General features: G+C 43.7%; 1 protein-coding gene across 1 annotated transcript in view; it reads left to right on the plus strand.

Moving 5' to 3' along the window:
• ATERDJ3A (DNAJ heat shock N-terminal domain-containing protein) overlaps positions 1 to 22670 on the plus strand; it is a 92671-nt gene that overhangs the window by 46440 nt on the left and 23561 nt on the right. Inside the window, exon 4 of the mRNA XM_086526686.1 lies at positions 9239 to 9852. Within this exon, the coding sequence (XP_086382812.1) occupies positions 9239 to 9852 (614 nt within the window). The remainder of the gene's footprint in view (positions 1 to 9238; positions 9853 to 22670) is intronic.

Raw genomic sequence — 22670 nt, forward strand, 5'->3', positions numbered from 1 at the left:
AAAGAGAACCTGCGACGCGAATTAACACTTGAATACACACACGGCTCAGAAGCTAGAATGCCCCGAGCAGACGCCGACAACCTGTAGGCCCCAAAATTGGCGCCCCTTTCGGTATTTCTTTATTCTTTGAGAGGGAAAATCACAAAGTAAGGTCCTGGGAATCCTTTACTTGTATAACACTAGATACTACCTGATTTGGCCAAGTTTCGGCAGCATAACAGCCCCAAAACTTGCGCGAAATCAATTCCCCTGTTGGATCTCACTTGCATTGGCATAAACCCTCTGATTCCTGCCCAAAAACAATAAATTCAGCTCGCTGTATTTACTGGTTTTTGCCCTGTTTTCAGCCCTAAATAGTCCCTGAACTGTTCTCTGCCAGTGGGGCACGATTCCCAAAGATTCTAGCATCCGTATGGCTGAAAAACAGTCAATTTTCTGGGCATACACATCGCTGAATTTGCACTTGTACGGTGAGGATATGACCCTCACCGATGCTTGCTTTAGAGTAACAGCTAGCTACCCTTGTTCCTGCTCAAGGAGGCTCTTGCCTCAGCACAAAAGCATGAAACCACACAGCTGTACATCGGTCAAATGAAGAGTCCTCTTGTGGGGCATCACATAACTGCACATAGGGGAGAGAGCAGTGTGTAGCGTGTAGGGCATCACTCTAGCACCACACTGTACATGGTAGGGAAAGAAAGCACTCCATAGCTCTTAACTTGTGACATGTTCTCAATGAAGTATCCCCCCCAGCATAAATCGAGTGCCCCCTCTTCTGCCCTTGACCTGTAATGCATCTGTGAACAAATAGATGCAAAAGGGGAAGATTTTCATGGCTGCCAAAACCTACGTATCGCTGAAAAACGCAACAAAACAGCCCTGTAGACACGCATCTGATGCCTTCCAATGCTGAAAATGAGCTCCTTGGTCCAAGGTAAAGTCATGGGAAGCTCAAAAATGGAGAGAAATGGCTGAAAATCATAGTTAACAGCCTCCAAAACTGCTCCAAAAAGTCAGTTACGAGTTTTGCTGTCCCAAACTTGGTAAATTGGCCAAAAAGTGCCACTTGGCACTCATGCATGCAATTTCCCGCATTGGGCTTCCCGCTTAAAAATCTCTCAATTGGTGCACTTTGCAGCAGAGTACTAAAATGTTCCCCTTGTCATACCGGAGGTAATGACGCGAACACATTTCACGGCCCAAAATAGCAGTTCCCTAAATTTTAGGAGATGTTTCCGTTGGGCTCCCACTGGTCTTCTGACCATCTATCCTCATTGGGACCGCATCCAAAAGTGCAATGTGGCCCAACTGTCGGATACTTTGTGTTGGTAGTCCAACCTTGACTTTATGCCTTTATTGAGTTCACTTCCTAGTATCCACAAACTTGCTAAGTGCGACGGGGGGACCTACATGATCTTGAACTGAGCCTAACCATCCTTCTACTTTACGAGTTCCAATGCTGACCAACTTCCCATATTCGGGTGAAACTACCGTCCACATTGGCCATACAATGTCCGACCATTTGCAACTTCAAAAAGAGGGTCTCAAAAATTAAACAAAAATCATTGGAAAGAAACCAACAACTGAGGTTAGCAGTTGCCACGTCCTTGTGACGGTTGACAAGTGGTGCTACAAGGAGCTCCACAAATTGCTTAAATTAGCCTCTTTGAAACTTTATTTAGCACCACATGTCGACACATGGTGCTACAGGCAACTCCACAAAGCGCTTAAATTAGTCTCTTTGAAAATTCCTGTAGCACCACGTGTCGACACATGGTGCTACAAGCAGCTCCACAAAGCATTTAAATTAGCCTCTTTAAGACTTTCTTTAGCAGCACATGTCAAGACGTGGTGCTACAGGCAAGTCCACGAAAGCGCTAAAATTAATCTCTTCGAAACTTTCTTTAGCACCTCGTTTCGATATGTGGTGCTACACGCAACTCAACAAAGCGCTTAAATTAGCCTCTTTGAAACTTCTTGTAGCACCACGTGTCGACGCGTAGTGCTACAAGCAGCTCCACAAAGCGGTTAAACTAGCCTCTTTGAAAATTCCTTTAGAATCACGTGTCGCCACGTGGTGCTACAAGCAACTCCACAAAGCGCTTAAATTAGCCTCTTTGAAACTTTCTTTAGCACCACGTGCCGACACATTGTGCTACAAACAACTTTGCAAATGGCTTTAATCCGCTTTGGATATTCCTATAGCATCATGTGCCGACACATGGTGCTACATGCAACTCCACAAAGTACTTAAACTAGCCTTACTGAAAATTCCCTTAGCACCTCGTGTTGACTCATGGTGCTACATGCAACTCCACAAAGCACTTAGATTAACCTCTTTGAAACTTTCTTTAGCACCACGTGTCGACACGTGGTGCTACAAGCAGCTCCACAAAGCGCCTAAAAGTAGCCTCTTGAAACTTTCTTTAGCACCACGTGTTGACATGTGGTGCTACATGCAGCTCCACAAAGTACTTAGACTAGCCTCTTTGAAACTTCCTTTAGCACCACGTGTCAACATGCAACTCCCCAAAGCACTTAAATTAGCCTCTTTGAAACTTCCTTTAGCGCCACGTGTCGACACTTGGTGCTACAAGTAGCTCCACAAAGCGCTTAAATTAGCCTCTTTGAAACTTTCTTTAGCACTACGTGTCGACTCGTGGTGCTACAGGCAACTCCACAAAAGGCTTAAATTAGCCTCTTTGAAACTTTCTTTAGCACCACGTGTCGACACGTAATGCTACATGCAACTCCATAAAGTGCTTAAATTAGTCTCTTTGAAACTTCCTGTAGCACCACATGTGGACAGCGTGGTCCTACAAGCAGCTCCACAAAGCGCTTAAATTAGCCTCTTTGACACTTTCTTTAGCACCACATGTCAACACGTGGTGCTACAGGCAACTCCACAAAGCGCTTAAATTAGCCTCTTTGAAACTTTCTTTAACACCTCGTGTCGACATGTGGTGCTACATGCAACTCAACAAAACACTTAAATTAGCTTCTTTGAAACTTCTTGTAGCACCACGTGTCGACGCATAGTGCTACAAGCAGCTCCACAAAGCACTTAAACTAGCCTCTTTGAAAATTCCTTTAGCATCACGTGTCGTCACATGGTGCTACAAGCAACTCCACAAAGCGCTTAAATTAGCCTCTTTGAAACTTTCTTTAGCACCATGTGCCGATACGTGGTGCTATAAACAACTTTGCAAATGGATTTAATCTGCTTTGGATATTCCTATAGCCCCATGGGCCGACACGTGGTGCTACATGCAGCTCCATAAAGTACTTAAACTAGCTTCTTTGAAACTTCCTTTAGCACCATGTGTCGACACGTGGTGCTACATGCAACTCTACGAAGCACTTGAATTAATCTCTTTGAAACTTTCTTTAGCACGATGTGTCGACACATTGTGCTACAAGCAGCTCCACAAAGCGCTTAATTAGCCTCTTAAAATTTTCTTTAGCACCATATGTCGACACGTGGTGCTACATACAGCTTCACAAAGTACTTAAACTAGTCTCTTTGAAACTTCTTTAAGCACAATGTGTCGACACGTGGTGCTACATGCAACTCCACAAAGCACTTAAATTAGCCTCTTTGAAACTTTTTTTAGCACCACGTGTCGACATTTGGTGCTACAAGTAGCTCCACAAAGCGCTTAAATTAGCATCTTTGAAAATTTATTCAGCACCAAAGATAAATTAATTTCGATACGTGGTGCTACAGGCAACTCCACAAAGGAATTTTCAAAGAGATTAATTTTCAAAGATGAATAAATTTCGATACATGGTGTTACAGGCAACTCCACAAAGGGCTTAAATTAGCCTCTTTGAAACTTTCTTTAGCACCACGTGTCGACACGTGGTGCTACAAGCAACTCCACAAAGCACTCAAATTAGCCTCTTTGAAAATTCCTTGCGACACGTGGTGCTACAAGCAACTCCACAAAGCGCTTAAATTAGTCTCTTTGAAACATTCTTTAGCACCACGTGCGGACACGTGGTGCTACAAGCAACTTTGCAAATGGCTTAAATCCACTTTGGATATTCCTATAGCACCATGTGCCAACACGTGGTGCTACATGCAGCTCCACAAAGTACTTAAACTAGCCTCTCTGAAACTTCTTTTAGTACCATGTGTTGACGCGTGGTGCTACATGCAACTCTTCAAAGCACTTAGATTAACCTCTTTGAAACTTCCTTTAGGACCACGTGTCGACACGTGGTGCTACAAACAGCTCCACAAAGTGCTTAAATTAGCCTCTTTGAGACTTTCTTTAGCACCACATGTCGACACGTGGTGCTACATGCAGCTCCACAAAGTACTTAAACTAGCTTCTTTGAAACTTCCTTTAGCATCACGTGTCGATACATGGTGCTACATGCAACTCCACAAAGCACTTAAATTAACTTCTTTGAAACTTCCTTTAGCACCACGTGTCGACACTTGGTGCTACAAATAGCTCCACAAAGCGCTTAAACTAGCCTCTTTGAAACTTCCTTTAGTACCAGCACGTGTCGACACGTGGTGCTACATACAACTCCACAAAGTGCTTAGATTAGCCTCTTTGAAACTTTCTTTAGAACCACGTGTCGACACATGGTGTTACATGGGTCTCCACGAAGCTCTTAAGTTAGCCTCTTTGAAGCTTTCTATAGCACCAAATATGGACAGGTGGTCCTCCACGCAGCTCCATAAAGGGCTTAAATTAGCCCTTACGAAGACTCATATAGCACTACATACAGACATGGTGGTGCTATAGACAATTCCACAAAGATATTAAATTAGTCTCTTTGAAACTTCCTTTAGCACCACGTGTCGCCATGTGGTGCTATAGGCAAGTCCACAAAGCACTTAAATTAGCCTCTTTGAAACTTCCTTTAGCAGTAGTTGTTAACAGGTGGTGCTACAAGAAGCTCCACAAAGCTCTTAAATTAGCCTTTTTGAAGCTTCCTAGAGCACCAGGTGTCGACATATGATGCTACAAGCAACTCCATAAAGTGCTTAAATTAGCTTGTATGAATCTTTCAATAGCATCATGTATCAACACATGGCGCTACAAGCAACTCTCCAAATGGCTCCGTGATTTTTAACCCTGTAATCAGACAAAGATATTTGTTTACGTTTGAGAGAGAGAGAGAGAGAGAGAGAGAGAGAGAGAGAGAGAGAGAGAGAGAGTGTATGCGCATCATGGTTCCCTACAATGCATACATGAAGGTTGCAAATAGGAAATGTGGAGTCTAGTATTTATCCTTTGCAATGTCTATCATCATCCATTCTCAACTTAATGTCCTCTAATAGCCAACACCTCTATCTTGGCTTGACTAGAGTGTAAGAAAGTGTAAGAACTAAATAAAAACACATGTGTGAATGATTGTTAAATTAAGTAGAAGTATCTTGATTAGTTTGGAATTTTCAAAAGCGTATATTGATAATTTCTGCTCGGTTTCGTAATTGCTCGAAAAAACTCGCTTAGGATTTGGGATTCCTCCCACTCCGGAAGTATTGTGCGTTCGCATGATTAGTCAGCACGCATTGATCGAGTTTCTCATTCGTGACGGTTTCTTGTATTTTCGTCACCGTCTTTATGTGTTCCCTTTTCACAGGCATGCCGTATTGTATGATGCACAAGATTTACTCATGGATATATGCGGATTACTCTCGAAAAGGAAAAAAGTTTGCATTCAAGGAATTCACATTGTTTTTCGATTGTTCGTTTTGTCAATCGCTTTTACATGTTTTTTTCTTGGCATGACAGTTTTAGAAAGAGCACGAACAAGATTGTCCTTCAAGCATCGGCATTTTCGTTGTGATTTGCCATAGTTTATAGGTTTAGGTCGAAAAGGCAAGTTTCAATCCCACTATTTGTGTGTGTTTGATGAACGGTTTGGCACTCCGTCACTTTTGTTCATCTGCATTGCATGCACAGTCATTAAGGGAGAATAGTACTTTTCCAGTTACTCTACATGGAATGGGTATGTTTATGGTTTTGTGTTGGAGATGGTTTTAGAAATTTTCCTCCTCGGAGATTCTTGAAGAAGGTGGACCCACGACCATAGACGTAGTTAGAGCATTGGAGCCACAACAGATCATTTTGTTGTCGCTTTCGAAGTGGCCCAAAGAAGCAAGCATTGCAAACCTTTATGAAGTTCAAGTATCGCACGGCCCACGCATCAGAGTGGGCCGACGAAGAGTTCTTCGCAAGATTCCAGGAGTTGTTGGCGTACTCCCTCACCATACAGCTCGATACCAGTACCTCACTTTAAAAAGGAGGGGATGTCACGTGCACATCTAACCCTATGTGCATGTGGACAAGCTATCCCAGTTCTAGGGTTTAGGTTAGCCTAGGAATTGTTCTCGCACCCTTGCAAGCCTGTGCGCAGGTTGTGCTTGTCCAGACACTTAGAATAGTTGCATACCCTCTGATTGCACATAGCATGATTATTAGCACGACATTCAATACCCATCATGAGCATTTCCTAGAGCATAGAACCCTTTTTGCCAAAGTACACATTTTTCACTTATTTATTAATAAGTGACTTTTGTGGAAAAAGTAGGTAGGGAAAATTGCTAAAAGAGCTATAAAAGAAACCATTGGGCACTCAATAGAAGCAGAAGAAGCAGGACACAGAAGGGCAGACACCCACAACAGAGCAGGCAGGCACCCACAAGTCCCAATGTTTCCTCAAAGTTAAGGCCAGCGTTTTCAACATCAAGAAATCAGCATTTTCAGCCACTACCACCAGCGTTTTCAGTTCCAAGCCTTAGCCTCGCGAGAACCCGCATCCTTTGGTTGCAGATCCTCGCCAGATTCCCCATCTAGTACCAGATTAGCTTAGCATTTTCAGAATTCAGCAGATCAGCCTGGGGCTTTTAGATTTCAGCCGGATCAGCCAACGTTTTTGCATTTCATCCCTAGTCCGGCGAAGCAATTGTAGATTCAGGCCGCATTACCGCCATAGCAGCGGATCCCAGCAGAGCATCTAGCGTTTTCAGTTTTCAGCTTGCGTCGTCGTCATCGACACCATCGTCATCGTCGACATCGTCATCGTCATCGTAGTCCCTATCTTGACGACGACACCTTCGTCATCGTCATCGCAAATCCCTATCTTGACGACGACACCTTCATCGCCATCGTCACAAATCTCGGACTTGACGGCGACACCATTGTCGCCATCGTCATAGTCTCCATCATCGTCGACATAGTCATCATCAAGTATCACAACATCTAGATCATTGTACTAGATTTGTGCAATCTATAGCATAGACCTCTCTCGCCATAGAGAGGGGGACCCTTGGAGGAGGGTTTGAGAACCGTCTGGTGTCGTATTCTTTTCTCTCTCTCTCTCTCTCTCTCTCTCATTCTCAGCACTTTCATTCACAGTAGCATTCACTTTGTTTGTGATCATTGCACTTGCACTCTCTCTAAGAAGAACGGAAGGCTCCCCCTTCCGTAAGTAAAAGGAACCCTTGAGCACATTTCAGAGCACTCATCCTGAGCACTATTAACATTCACTTCCGCTGCCCCTTACACTAGGGGTAAGAAGCTATATACTCGAGGGGTTGAATCATGAGGTGTGTTTAACTAGCTAGCTCCATCTGGTACAAAATGAGGGTGTAGGAGGATATCAACTATCATGCATGGGTGGGTACAGGGTGAAGAGTCCATGAGGAGTAGCGAACCTTGCTCCACCCTTTCCTGTCTGGCTTGCTGATGTCCTGCCTGGATCGCTCTAATAACCCTTTGATGCAACTTCATGGCCCCGTGCCCGGGTGCTGAAGGGTTGCCTACGAGACTGGACAATTATTGTATGCTGTAGTGTGACTCCTCTCTGGGTGGCAGGAGGTGCAATAGTGGTCCGCTGAAAGAAGCCTGTGAGTTGAGAATATTATCCTCCACTAGAGGTAGTTGGTGGCTAGAGGAGCAAACTTCTCTCTCTAGATCTCGGTCTACCTGTCTCTGGTCTCTATGACTATGAGCTCTTTGAGTGTGGGCTGCCCTTGAAGAGAGTAGTCTATTAGCTCCATAGCTTGCAAATGCCTCACACTCTCTACCTCTGTTGTACACGGCATGCGAGTCCTCTCAGCTGTAGGGACGTGTGCAGTTCGATCAGTCTCAAATCTCCAATTTGTGTGATGATACTCTAAACTGTTCAGTCGCTACTTATGTGGCATGTATAGGTGCATGTATACATGATAATAAAAAACGATCTTGGAAATATAGCATCTTCGGTGGAAGAGGCTATTTAGGTGCAATCCATGTCTCTGGTGTAGATCTGCTAGAGATCGTGTCTGATGACCTTGTTCCTCTTGCTCCGTGAGTCCAATTGAGGGTGAGTCAGGGTCGTACCACAAGGGTGGTAGGTGCTCTATATCTAGGCTATGTGCACTAAACCAACGTGTCACCTGTGCATACCATGTTCTGCTCTCTCATACCTCTGCCAGCTGTCTTGAAGTAACGAAATCTTCGTAAGTGAGTCTATCCTGTGGTAGGTATCTCATTCTCTGAATGAAACATCTGGAATTGTCCTTGTCTAACATGGGTGGCACAGCCAGCTCAACTTCGATAATATCATGTGGAACCGTGGGTTTGCTTAGTGTCTAAGGCTGAGAGGGTGAAGGAGAAGGAAGTTCAAGTAGGTTGGTCAGAGCGCTGACTAAAGAGGAATATTGTGTTTTGCAGAACCAAGAACAAGACAACAAAAGATAAGAGCTAGTGATTTGCAACAAATAAAAGGATACAAGAAGCAAAGGCATAGGTGTCCATCCATTAACAGTGAGGAGACATACGAAGGTGGTTTTTTTGGTTTGTTGTGTTTTCTTTTTTTGGGGGGATTGGGGTGTGGGGCTTGGAGAACGAGGACGTAGTGGGGCTCAGGATGAGAGAAGCAGAGATTGATTGAGGAGGAAAATGATGAAAAAGGGAGAGAAGCGGTTTTGTCTGTCCAACGTGAATTCAGCCTTTGGCTGCTCGTCTCTTGCTTCTCTCTTTTCCTGGGCAGGTAGAAACTCTTTGCCTGGCAGCTTGGCGTTCCCAGCTGATAGGGATTGCTAAATCTGATGGTTAATGTCAGCATTTTCTATATGGAAATTGCTAAGTGTCTTTACAAAAGGTACAGCAGGAGCAATCTACTTAATTTTAATCAGTGGGCCAGTGTTTTTCTTCCTTTATTAGGATTCTTTGTAATGTGTCTTGGAGTGGAATCACAGAGAGAATTTGTCTTCGTTTTGTAACAGCTTATGAGGTCTTGTCTGATGAAGAAAAACGGAAAAATTATGATCTATTTGGAGATGAGCAAGGTCGAGCAAGGGGGCCGGAACCACATGAATATGGCAGCAACTTCCATACAAGAAATGATGGTGGTGCAAGGAATAACTTCGAATTTACAACAAATGATAACAATGGCTACAGGTTCGAGCAACATTCATACACCTTTGGAGGTGAGGAGGGCTCCCATGGTCAAGGGGACTTCTTTCATTTCCCAACTGGGAATAACTTTGGTGGACAGGGAAGATCTTTTTCGTTCGGATTTGGGGGAAATGAAAGTCCTTTTCAAAACATTCTTGATAGTCTCTTTGGTTCTATGGGAGGAAATCAAGGTGAAGAGGAGCATTTCACAAGCTATGGTGCTGGGGGCAAGACAGGAAAAAGCTCAAAGAGCAGCAAATTCCAAGGTGGTGCACACTCTAGTAGTTTGGTTGAAGAGTTTACAGTGAAGAGTTTTCAAAAGAAGGTGCTTGATGAGTTAGATACCTGGGCTATCCTGTTTGTACCTCATGTTTCGAATGATGTGCATGAAAGATTGCAACTCCTGGAGCAAATTGCAAAGAATCTCAAAGGCTGCATAAAGGTCAGTTTCTCTCTACTTCCCTGATTAAAATGAACTGTTTAGTCTTTGTTGTGGCTATTCTACCAGCATGCTCATTTCAGAGTTTCAAAAATTGATTGCAATGATAAGATGTAGTCGCAAATTTAGTTTTTTAGCATTCTTACCTCTTTTATGTGCTTCAATGATCAATAAAAATTACAGTAGAGCAGCGAGTTGGAATCTGCAGCAGCGAGCAGGAATTGATTTTTACGTAATAATTACTAAAATTAATCAATAATTTAAGACATAATTTTCTCAGCTTCCTAACAGTATGAACAAGCTCGTCTAGCAATTCTGGTGAAAAGGGCAAAAAGAAGATGAGTTGCCATTATTGCAAGGCCAATGATCACTTGATTAAGTAGTGTCCTATATTTAAGGCAAAAGAGGCCAAGAAGAAAGAGGCTGGTTCCACTACAAGTGCAGCTATTGTGGATTCTTATGTGAAAGGTGTACCTAGCCTATATCCTACATTTTGTGTAGACTCTATTTAGAATTCACTAGAGAATTTTAAAGGAGTGAGGGCTATCTTATCTTTCCATTGCACACTAAGTAATACACTCTCTGTTGTGTGCCTTGAGCTTCCTTTGTTACCAACTTGCAAAGTCTTACCGAGAGGCCTATTCTTAAAGAGAAGTTCCTGCCAACTTATGGGACCCGTCCGATGGGGCCCAAGTCACCCAAAGACATTAAAGTAAAGCAAGTCCACACACAGTCACACACACACACACAATTGCGTGACTAGTTGATGATGTGGCAGCAGTACGGAGTCCCGTTACATGATGATATGGCAGACTATACGGACAGTCCTGGATTTTGCACTGACAGGCTGTATGGATTTTCGAAAATTGCGCGGACATCTTTTGGGCGCCAACTTTTGGACGAGTTGCTTTTGAGTTTGTAGCTTTTCATGTAAACTGCTTTTCATAGGCCAAGGGCCTTTAAATATGAGCCAAGGGCTCATTCTCTGGCATGTTTCTTGGAGAAGGTGCAGAGTCTGGAGTATTGGTGTTGTACTGAGTTCAAGCAATATAAAGAAATACCGAAAGGGGTGCCAACCTTTGGGGCCAATGCTCTCTTGGGGTGGAACTCCGACACTCCCCGTCTCGTGTTGTCTATCTCTTTCAATGCACGGGGAAAAACCCTCCTAGAAAGGGAAAAAAAGCCTCGGCGGTCCTAAGTGTGTTCTCACACATCGCTACCACATGTATATGGTAACAAACCCCCCCTTGGGAGTGATGCGGTGAACGAGAATTGACACATAGAGTATAGGGAAGTGCCATGCCCTGAGGACATGATTAGTCCACAAAGAGGAGTAAGCGCAAAGCTTTGCGGAAAGCTTCGAATCTCTCACGAGACAAAGTCTTTGTGAAAAGCTCTGCAAGGTTGTCCTGTGTTGGCACATAAGCCAAGCTGATCTCTCTTGCTGAGAGTCTTTCCCTGACATAGTGGTAATGCACCTCAATGTGCTTCGTGCAAGCATGAAAAATTGCGTTCCTCGCAATTGCCAATGCGCTCTGAGTGTCAGTGTAGATAATGTTGGCAGTGTTCTCCAACACCCAAATCAGCCATAAGGCATCTGAGCCAAACACTCAACTGTAGCTGTGAAGACTGCCCTGTACTCGGCCTCACAACTTGAAGTGGCCACAATAGGTTGCTTCTTGCTCAACCATAATATGCATGAACTGTCGAGCATGAAACAAAAACCACTCTTGGATACTCGCATGTCATAACAACCAGCCCAACCGAGTTCAGAAAAAGCATGTAAATCTGACGGCAATGATCCCCCCGTGGGATAAAACAAGCCAAGATGTAAAGTGTTACTCAGGTAGCGAAAAATCCTCTTGACTGCCTGTCAATGCTTAGACCTTGGGCTATGCATGAATGTGCTAACCTCTGAGACTACAAACTGAATATCCGTCCTCGTATTGCATACATAAATAAGGCAGCCAACAACAGTTTGGTAAAGAGTGACATCGGCAGAATGACCAGCATCATGAAGACTCAATCTTAAACGTGTTTCCATGGGAGTGGCAATGTCACAAACTATTGACGTGTCAAGCCACTGAAGAACTGAGCCAACCTGCAGATCCCAGTCGAGAAGCCTAAACCCTAAGTGAAGAAGCAGAAACAATAGAATTAAAGAAGAGTTCCCACCAACTTATGGGACCGCGTCCGATGGGGCCCAAGTGACAGAGGCATTAAAATAAAGCATGCCCACTCACACACGCAGAGAGTATGATGACGTGGCATGCTGTATCCAAGATTGGTGGTAGTCTATAGCTAGCAAGCCACATGCTCCAACGACTTGGCAAGCTTTCAAGAAATTTTTTGCTCAAAGTTTTATGGTTTTTGACATCTTCCTTCGGAGTGCAACTTCTGGCAGAGTGGGGTATCTTGAATGCTTGCCATGGAAACTCTAAGAGATTTTAACTTGAAATTTCTCGACATCTCTCAATAGGTGTCTCTTCTGGAGCTGATAACCTTGTAGGTCCGGTGTGATTGCTATGTCTTGGGACTACCATCGTTGCCAGAGGAACAATGTTTGTCGAAGTCCAAGAGTTGATTGCCCATGCTGTGGTCGGCTATGACCTTATAAAAGGAAGCTAGCCCTAATTTTTGCTGTAGGTTTCAAGATGGAAAGTCAGCTGACTTTTCGAGCTCGGTTGATGTCGAGATTGCTTTTTAAGTTTGAGTTCTGTTTGAGAACTTGTTTGGTGATCCTGTTTGGAATTTGTTTGAAATGGATGGTATCTGTTCTTGTCTTGGTGCCATTTTGAACTGTTTGACTCTGGTTTAAATATTGGCTTCAATGATTGTTGATTTTACTCCCGTGTGGAGTACTGAGAAATGATGTTTGAGAATGCTTGTTCATACTCATGGTCCAGACCCTTGTGGTTATTTGCGGAGGGAGTATTGAAATGTTTGAAAAGTGCTATTTTTTTTTAAACTCATTTCCCAAACCTGGATGGTTGTTTACGGAGGGAGTATTAAGAAGTCTGAGCAGTGGTTACTCTTAGCACCTACAAACGACACAGACTGCGGTGTGGAGCGTCTGGTTGTAAAAGGCTTCTATATCTCCTGACCTGGACCTTTTTAGGTTGTGTGGGAGGAGTGATGAGAGAGTCATTGAATATCTCTTGGCTTGGACTTTGTTAGGTTATGCGGAAGGAGTGTTTATCGGCGACTTTATGTTTCTATGTCTTGTAACATGCATATATGAGCATTTGTGTTGCATTGTGATGTGCCTTATTGGATGAGATACTTGTGGGAAGCCAACGACCCAGGATATCAAGAGTTCCGATCTGGAATGAGACTCCTAATTGGATGAGATTCTTCTGGGAAGCCAACGACCTAGGAAATCAAGAGCTTCGTTTTGGAATGAGAAAACTAATTGTCCCTCGTCGGAATGTCCCTCGAAAATTTTTGAGCTAACTTGAGTTGTTCTGTAGATATGCTATAATCGCGGACGATTACTTTCCTTCAAGAAGAGGGAATGTCACAAACTGCTGACGTGTCAAGCCACTGAAGAACGGAACGAACCTGCAGATTCCGGTCGAGAAGCTTAAACCCTAAGTGAAGAAGCATTAACAATAGAAGTAGTTTTACCAACTTGCAAAGTCTTGCTGCCCTCCGACTAAGTGACATAAAGACATTAAAATAAAGCAAGCTCACCCACACACACGTAGAGAGTATGATGACGTGGCAAGTTGTATGGGTTTCCATTTGGGCGCTAGTGTTTTTGGGACCAGATGCTTTTGATTTTGTCTGCTTTTCATGTAATTGCTTTTCAAGGCCAAGGGCCTTTAATTATGTGCAGAGGGCTCATTCTCTGGCACTCTTCTTGGAGAAAGTGCAGAGCATGAGTGCCGACATTGTACCGAGTTCAAGTAATAAAAAGAAATACCGAAAGGGGCGCTAGCTAGTACTCTCTGGGGTGGAATTCCGCCACTCCGTGTCGCGTGTGCTCTCTCTTTCAGTTTAGTTGTTATTAAAGTGCTAAAAGTCTGTTCAATTTGTTCTTTTCCCTTGGTATGTGGTGCCCGTCTCGTGACAGGCAATAGGTTTGCAATCCTAAAGTCCAAACTTACATAGCAATGTCTCTATGTAACTTGGCTGACGCAAGGCAATCCACCATCACACGCTTAAACTGTATACCCAAGTAATGATGCAACAACCCCAAATCTTTTATCTTGATAGTAGCATTCAAATCAGCGTTAAATACAACAATATGTGTCTCATTTGGAGTAGTGATCAGCAAACCATCCACATATAGAACAACGATGAGAAGTACATCACCCTCACGCTTTACATACAAAATGCTAAAACTTGGTTTGACCAAATGAGTGTCATCTTTTTCATACCAAGAATGAGGAGACTGCTTCAACCCATAGAAAGCTTTCTTACATTTGCACACTTTATCCTCTTGTCCTTAACCGCGAGGTAGCGTTACATAAACTTCCTTCCTCAAATATATCTCCATTCAAGAAAACAGTAACAATGTCTGATTGATGTACATTTCAACCAAAATGAGCTGCCAATGCACATAGAAAACGCATAGTAGTCATATGACAAGTGGGAGAAAAAGTTTGCTCATAATCTATGCCTTTCTGCTCTGCATAGCCCTTTGCAACAAGCCGAGCCTTATAGCGATCATTCTCACAATCCGGATTGCGTTACAACTTGTAAACCCACTTCATACCAATGGTCTTTTTGCCGGGAGGCAAATCACCTAAAGTCCACGTGTCATTTTTTATAAGTGCATCATATTCTGATTGCATGTCAGCCATCCAATTTTCTGAATTCTATGCTTCATCAAAAGACAGAGGTTCCTCTACATCACATAAGCTAGAAACAACCAAAGCATAGCAATCTGATGCATAAGATGCATGGTGAGAACCTGAACAAGTACGACTAGACAAAGGTGCATCCAATTTACTGTCACACAAAGTATGCACCAACCATTTTGGTATACCTCTAGCCTGCTCATTCTCAGCCCTTTCCACATTAAGTACATCTTCATCAGTAGTAGACTGATCTGTAATATTTTCAGAAACCCCCATAGGCTGTTGGGACCACCTGTAACCTTTGATTTCAACAAAAATGCATTTGACAGTCTTATCATCCAATTTTCTGCGCTGCGTGTAACAAACTTGGACACTTTAAGTCAAGATTCTACTGCGACACAACAGAGATTCACTTCAAAAGAGTTCACAAAAGACGACACGGCCCGACGTAGTTCCGTGCCAAGAGGTATTGGCCCCAAAGACTGGCGTCCCTTTCGGTATTTCTTTTTATATTAATCTGTGTGCAAAGTACAAGAGAGTCCGCGGGTACTCACTCTCAGACTCTACATCCAGATGCTTTGAGGAGTGAGTCCCAAAGGACTTATTTTTTCTTACAAGGGATGCCCAAAAGTAGAGCCTCAAAAGTTACACTCAAAAGCTTCTCAAACTCAAAAGCAACTGTAACCGAAAGCTGCTAAAACAGCCAGCATAATTTCCGAAAATCCGTACGTACTGCCACGTGAGCAAGTCAATGCGTTTTGCGGAAATCTGCCACGACAGTAGTCAGCGCAAATTGCGGGCATCCATACACCTTGCCATATTACCCTGTCGGCGCATTTCACGGGACTGTTCTCAGGGTGTGTCTGTGTCCTAGAGCCTGCCACGTCACCAGTTTGTGACATACCCCCCTCTTGAAAGAATTGTAATTGCCCTCGATTATGCCTGCAAAATAGACAGAGGCCATAAACTGTCTTAGTAGACACTGACTGTTAGTACCAACGCACTAGACACGACACATCTAGCACTTGTACAAAACGACAGTCAGATCATCGGACATCACTTGACATCACAAGACATTACATGACAAATCACAGACATATTTATTCCAAATCTCAGACCATGACCAATCGGCAACGTATTTAGTAATCACATCTAGATCCATTCCGGACCTCATGGATGCTTGATTAACTAATTCTTATTGCAATCATGTCTATAGAGATTTATGAGACTGAAATGCTGCAGTCCTTCCGTCTTTCAATTCCTTCACTCAAACAAGTCAAGTACAAATCAATCATATTCATTTTCGGGAATTCCAGTTATAAAGTCATAGAACAGAATACTACTCAGCCCTTTAGTATCCCTGAAACCCAAAGGGGACATTAGTGACTCTATTCAAAATTTGGGTAATCCGTTGACAAAGGAGCGGAGTGACTCCCCTCTTGCGCAAACCCGCTGCACTAGATTCACCCTCGCTGAAGTCGGGGCTCTATCGGAGTAGACTATGCTAAACCGAATGGTTCAAGGTAAAGTTCCAAAATCTGAGGAGTATCTGCCAGGTCCTCCTCCTTCATCCACTTTGTGTCCAATGCAGGATAGTTCTTGAACTTAACCAAGAACCGCCTAATCACTTTACCTTTTATCTTTCTGTCTTTGTGCGCCAATATCTGTTGTGGAAGGAGTATCTCCTCGCTTTCCTCCACTTCCGGTTGCTCATCAGGCTCCTGGTCATTGGGCACATCGCCTTTAAAAGGCTTCAATAGGCTCACATGAAATGCATTGTGAATCTTCCAAGTATCAAGCAGCTAGGAGACATCATTTATCTTTTCTTTTAGGGCCATAATACCTCATGCTAAGCTTTGGAAAAAGAGGCTCCTTTCCCTTTTTCTTTCTTAGTCGTGCCTTCTCCAAATGTACGAGCACCCAGTTGTCTTCCTTTAATTTCAAATCTCGTCGATGTCGATCTGTTGCCTTCTTTTGTCATTCTTGAGATTTCGCTAAAGCCTCTCGGACCTTGGCAAAAGCCGTGTCCAAGTCCCTCATGTATTGGTTGGCTTCAAAAATTTTATCTTTCGTGCTAAGGAAGGGTGGCTCCTTCGGAGACCTTCAATGATCTCAAATGGCGCCTTCCCCGTCGAAGAGTGTATCGTGTTATTGTAGGCAAATTTTACCAAAGGAAAATATTTTTCCCATTGAGTCTTTTGATAAGAAATGTAAGACTTCAATAAATCCAAAACAACTGAATTTGCAATCTCAAATTGCCCATCTATTTGCAGGTTGAAAGATGATGAGAATTGCAATTGTGTGCCAATGTTCTCCCAAATAGCCTTCCAAAACAAACTCGTGAATCGGGGATCTCTATCGGAGACTATCGTCTCTGGCATGCCATGTAGTCTGAAAATCTGTGCAATGGACAAATTTGCTAAATGATCCGGCTTGATTGTTTTCTTCATTGGAATAAAGTAAGCTTGCTTGCTAAATCTGTCGGACAGTCCAAATGCCATCATGCCCACTCTGTGTCTTCGGGAGATGAAAACTGAAATCCATAGCAATACTTTCCCAGGGGCGGGTGGGAATGGGTAAAGACTGTAACAATCCTTGTGCCTTATGTATGTCAAACTTGACCTTATTGCATACTAAACAACTGCGTACAAAGTCGTCCACATCCTTCTTGAGTCTCTACCAAAAGAGGTAACGCTCCACACCTTTCAAGGTGGTGTTGATGCCGCGGTGAACCCGTAAAAGGTGGACAATGGCACTCAGTCAAAACCTTTTTCCTCAACGACTGTGTAACGCACAACATCGTTTTCTTCATCAGGTAGCCATCCCGTATCGAATATCCTGCTACTACCTCCCCATTTTGTATTCGAGGGAATACATCCAAAAAGTCCGGATCTGTGGCGTACTGATCGACCATGTCCTCAAAGCTTCTATGATGAATCACGGAAATAGCCAAGACGAGGGGCTTCCGAGACAAAGCATCTAACACCAAGTTTTTCTATCCTTTAACATGGACAATCTGGAAGTGAAACTGTGACAAGATGTTAGCCCATCGCATCTGCTTTTTCGAAAGCTTCTTCCGTGACAAGAAGTAGCGTAAACTCTGATGATCAGTGAAGACCTTAAAATCCGCTCCGAGAAGGTAATGTCGCCACTGAGTAAGAGCATGGATCACTGCCAAAAGCTCTTTCTCATAAATCTGTGCTGTCAATTCTGGCCTTGAAAACAATGGGCTTTCGTAGGCAATGACATGGCCTTCTTGCATTAAGACCGCTCCCAGACTACGACCACAGGCATCACAATGTACTTCAAAAAACTTTTGCAAATCCGACAAAGTCAATACTGGTCCACTAGTCAATTTCTATTTCAGTGTCTGAAAGGCAGTCACCTCTGTGGGTCCCCACGAGAAAGAGACTCCTTTCTATGTCAGAATTGGTCAAGATTGAAGAAGCCACTCTTGAAATCGGCCCGTCTCGTTGCTCTATATTGCTGCTCGTATGCCCTTAGTCTCTGCCCATCTGTTGCTCAAGGATAGATGCATATAACCGTGTCAATGTGTGTCCAAGCATAATAGTACAGTAGTTTCTAGGCTTCGTAGGATCACCTACCTTGAAGATAGGCACAATTATAGTCTCAGGTAGACCCTCACTGTCACAAACGGGAGTACATAGCAATATAGCATATACTCGGATAAATAGAATTTTATCACTTAATACTGAAGCCAGAGGATACATATATATATATATATATATATATATATATATATATATATAGAGAGAGAGAGAGAGAGAGAGAGAGAGAGAGAGAGAGAGAGAGAGAGAGAGAGAGAGAAGATCGACACAATATTGGGACCAGTAGATGGGCTGGTCCCCCCCCCGTAATAGTATCTTTATTACGGAGGAGAAGTCTATACAAGCAATTGAACTGAACGTATTACTGTTAGGTGTAGCGGAATGATTGTTTGCGCTTTGCTCAAGATGAGTACTCCGAATTGTGCTCAAGGTTCCTTTTGTTCTTATGGAAGGTAGAGCCTTCCGTTCTTAATGAGAGAATGCTATGATCACAAACAAAGTGAATGGACACTGTGCGTGCAAGTGTATGAGACTAAGAGAGAGAGAGAGAAGAGAGATACGACACCAGAGACGTAAAACCCTCCTCCGAAGGCCCCACTCTCGTCGGCGAGGGTGGTCTAATTATGATTGCACAAACTGGTACAAACTGAATGCATGGGACTGATGCAAGTCTAGGCTATGTTGACGATGAGGACGGTGATGACGAGGTCGACCTAAGGGCTGAAATCTGCAATCTTTCTACTGCTGTCCAAAAACGCTATGGGCTGAAATCTGCAAATGTTTTATCTTCTGAATTTCGACTCTATGTTGATGATGACGATGTGACGATGACGCTCTGAAAACGCAGATGCTGAAATCTTCTTTTTCCGGGCTGAAATTGTAAACCGGAAGCTGACCGTGCGGCGAGGAACTGCTGCGGGAAAGGGAGATCTGCGAGGTTCGGGACTTGATCTGCAATGTCTAAAGGCTGAAAACTGAAAACGCTGGTCTTGTGGCTGATTCTGTCGCAATGATCTGCAAAAATGCTGAGGTTGATCTGCAAACCACAAACGCTAGGGCTGAAAATCTGCTGCTGTCGCCGGTTGTTCTGCAAATGCAAAACGCTAGGCTGATCTGCTGTGTCTTGACGACGCCGGGGCCGATCTGCTGTGCACAAATTGCCAAGGCTGATCTGATGTAAAAACGCTAGGTCTTCTGTGGAGAAAACGCCAGAGTAGTCGCGTGGGTTGGTCTTGCTGAGAAGTTGCCTGTTGAGCAAGGTGCTCCTGCTGCCTCTTCTGCCAAATAGTGCTAGCTCTAAGTTTGCTTATATACAAACTTAGCAAAATTGCCCTACCTACTTTTGTTGGAAAGTCACTTAAATTAATAAGTGAAAAATGCCAAAAATAGGTAAAATAGGCTAAATGCACTGGAAAATTCCCCTAACTGATTCTAATGGATTCTGATGGGGATGATCATGCTGTGTGCAACCAGAGGATATGCATCTACACTGAGTGACTTGGGCATGCACGGTCTACGAATAGATTCACAAAAAGTGTCAGATCACTTCTAATCTAGACTGACTGGACTGATTGAACCCTGTTATGCTGTAGCTTGTCCAATGACACAAAGGGTTGGCTGTCACGTGACAATTACCAGGTTCGTTTTAGAATAAGTCTTGATGGTTCCCGGAAGCCTCAGCTTCCTATTCCTAGGGCAAAACCCTATTCCAAGGAACTTCCGTTCCTTATTCCAAATCCTCAAGAACCAAGGTTCTCGCCTCTGGATCTCACCTTCCAGACTCGGGGCATGGCATCCTTGCAACTCTTTTTCGGCTCAGTTTCGAGAGTCCTCTTCCCATAGAACAACTCTACTTTCCCGGACGCGAAGTCCTTTCTTGGGAATCTCAACTTACGGATCCCCAACTCGAGAGTCCACCACTCTCGGATCCATGGATCTTCGTCCCAAACTCGGGTACGAAACCCTTGGGCTGATCTGGCTCTAGTTCTTGAGAGCGCTCTCTCCTGCAGAGGCTCATGCCTTCCTCTACTCCTACTCCCTCACTAAGAGGAAGTACACCTGCAAACAAATACTTACCTTGCAAAAACTGGTCTTCCCTCTGGGAGAGGGCGTGTGATGCTTTTATAGCTCCCTGGCCACGGCAAAGATAGTAGAGCACTCGTTGCCCGCGTAGAGATCGCGGCCGTTTTTATTTATTTATTTATTTTTATTTTTTTCGTTGTTCCGCGAGAGAGAGAGAGAGAGAGAGAGAGAGAGAGAGAGAGAGAGAGAGAGAGAGAGAGAGAGAGAACGTTGCCTGATCTGATTTTTTATTTATCAGATGGCTTCCCACTTAAGCAATTGTATTTCCTCTGAACCCATCTTCATTCAAGTGCTTGCTCTTCCTTGTGCACAATTCTAACACAGTTCGGAATTTCCTCCTGACTATGGATATTCCCTTTCCGATGCACCCGTCACCCACCTTGTGACACATTAGGAATACCCATCACCTAGTCCTTTCCTATTGAACTTATGGTACAATCTCCTTCGCGATGCTCTATGTCACCCATCCTATGACGCATCAGAGATGTCCGTTCCCGGATGGTCGAATACTTTTTTCCGATGCTTTGTCACCCATCCGATGTGACGCATCAGAAGTATCCATTCTTGGTGGCCTTAGAGATATACCCTTTCACAGTGCTGCCGTCATCACTCTGAATGACGCACTAGAAATATTTGTACTCGGATGTCTCCAATGAGAAAAACCCTCTCACTTAAAATTCCAATAATTTATTTAGAATTATTTTTCTTGACGTTCTAAGCGAGAAAACCCTCACTTATAAATCCATTAATTCATTTAGAATTATTTTTTTGTCAAATAAAGCCAATTTAGCAACACTCACACATGATACGATTGAAAGAAGTGCAAGAACCTCTGCTAGCATATCTCTAGCATGTATAAAGTGCTCTGCTACTAGACTATCATTATCATATGTCCTTATGGTCCTCATCTTGTCAATGGCCATCTTTACCATCTCAAGTAAAGAAGGTACTTGTAGATGGGCATGGCTCAAGAGAATCTGGAAGAGGTGTCTGTCTAGGGACCGTATATAAGGATGTTGCATATTGACCCCACTCATCAAGGGAAGTAATCACTGGGGGAGGGGAGTGCTTATTAAAGAAATGTCATGCCTCTTCCGAGTCTCTACTCAAGAACAACTGGTACAAGTCTCGCTCCATCTAGGCTAAGAATGCTCGCTTCGTCTGTCGCACAAGATGTTGGAAGGCTATCCGAGACTGTTTGTGATTCATGACCCATAAGAGAAAATCCCTGCGAAGTTGTGCTCTCGTCTCTCTATACTCCTCGTCATACCAATTGTTCTAAGGCTTGCTTCCAGAACGGTGTCTTTGATCATGCCGAGTGTGTGGATATTCCTCTGTTGTTGCATCATGCAATGTCTCAATCAGTAAAGTGGTGATCTCCTCCACTGAGAGTCCTGGCCCTGACTGTTGTACATAGATGACTATAGATATCCTTTGTATAAACAAAGTCAATCTCTCGTGTAAATGTATAGCGGGTATGTGTCGTCCCTCTTGACACCTAGGCTGTACTGTACTGAAAGGAGACGGAAAGTGTCAAGAAAGCATGATCCACTGCTACCCACTAGTCTGGGTCCTACTGTGAAATTCTGAATGCACTGGATGAAGCTCGGTTGTGCCATGAACATAGTCCTGTGCTAGCCCCATGCTTGTGTGGAAAGCATGTGAAATTGGACGCTGCAGGAAGACGCTGTAGGCCATTGAGTATCGTGAGACCATGTGCAGTTGTCATCTCCGTGAGATGTCTCCCATACTTTGTCAGCTCTTTGTCCCGTGAATGTTTGTCAAGCCCCAAATCTCCTACGTCCAACTCTCTAAGCATCTCCTCTAAAGTGTCATAGAAGACTGTTTGAGCATTGCCCGTCCAGGCATTGAAGTCCCCTAGGAGGATGGTGTTATCATCCTTGGAAAACTCCCATATGTCATTGTCTAGGACAAAGAAAGGTGACCGACCTCTAGGCCCAACATAAATTGATAAATGGGGGGGGGGGCAAGTAGCATATGGCAATGCATAAAAATCGGCCTATGTCGGCCCTCAACCTTACATGTATCTAGCATGATCATCTCTTCGTACAATGTGTAGATGTGGCAGTAGCTCCTCTCTGAATAATATTGCTACTCCCCTTGATCCTCTATTCCCATGCTCAAATTTTGTGTCAGTCTGGCAAGTTGTTTCCCATCTACATCCCGTCACGTGTGGCATCATTTGTCCAGGGGCTTGACGAGTCTCTGAGAAGAATATATTGTCCCTGTCTCGAACGCTATCCTCAAAGGCGCCACATGTACCCTTTAATAGAAGCAATTATTGTATCCTTGACAAACTGACAAGAAATACTCACTTCTATAGCACTAACCAAACTTTTGGACA

Source organism: Adiantum capillus-veneris, chromosome 13 (assembly GCF_014529385.1).
Source record: "Adiantum capillus-veneris isolate H3 chromosome 13, ASM1452938v2, whole genome shotgun sequence".
In the NCBI taxonomy this organism is placed as follows: domain Eukaryota; kingdom Viridiplantae; phylum Streptophyta; class Polypodiopsida; order Polypodiales; family Pteridaceae; genus Adiantum; species Adiantum capillus-veneris.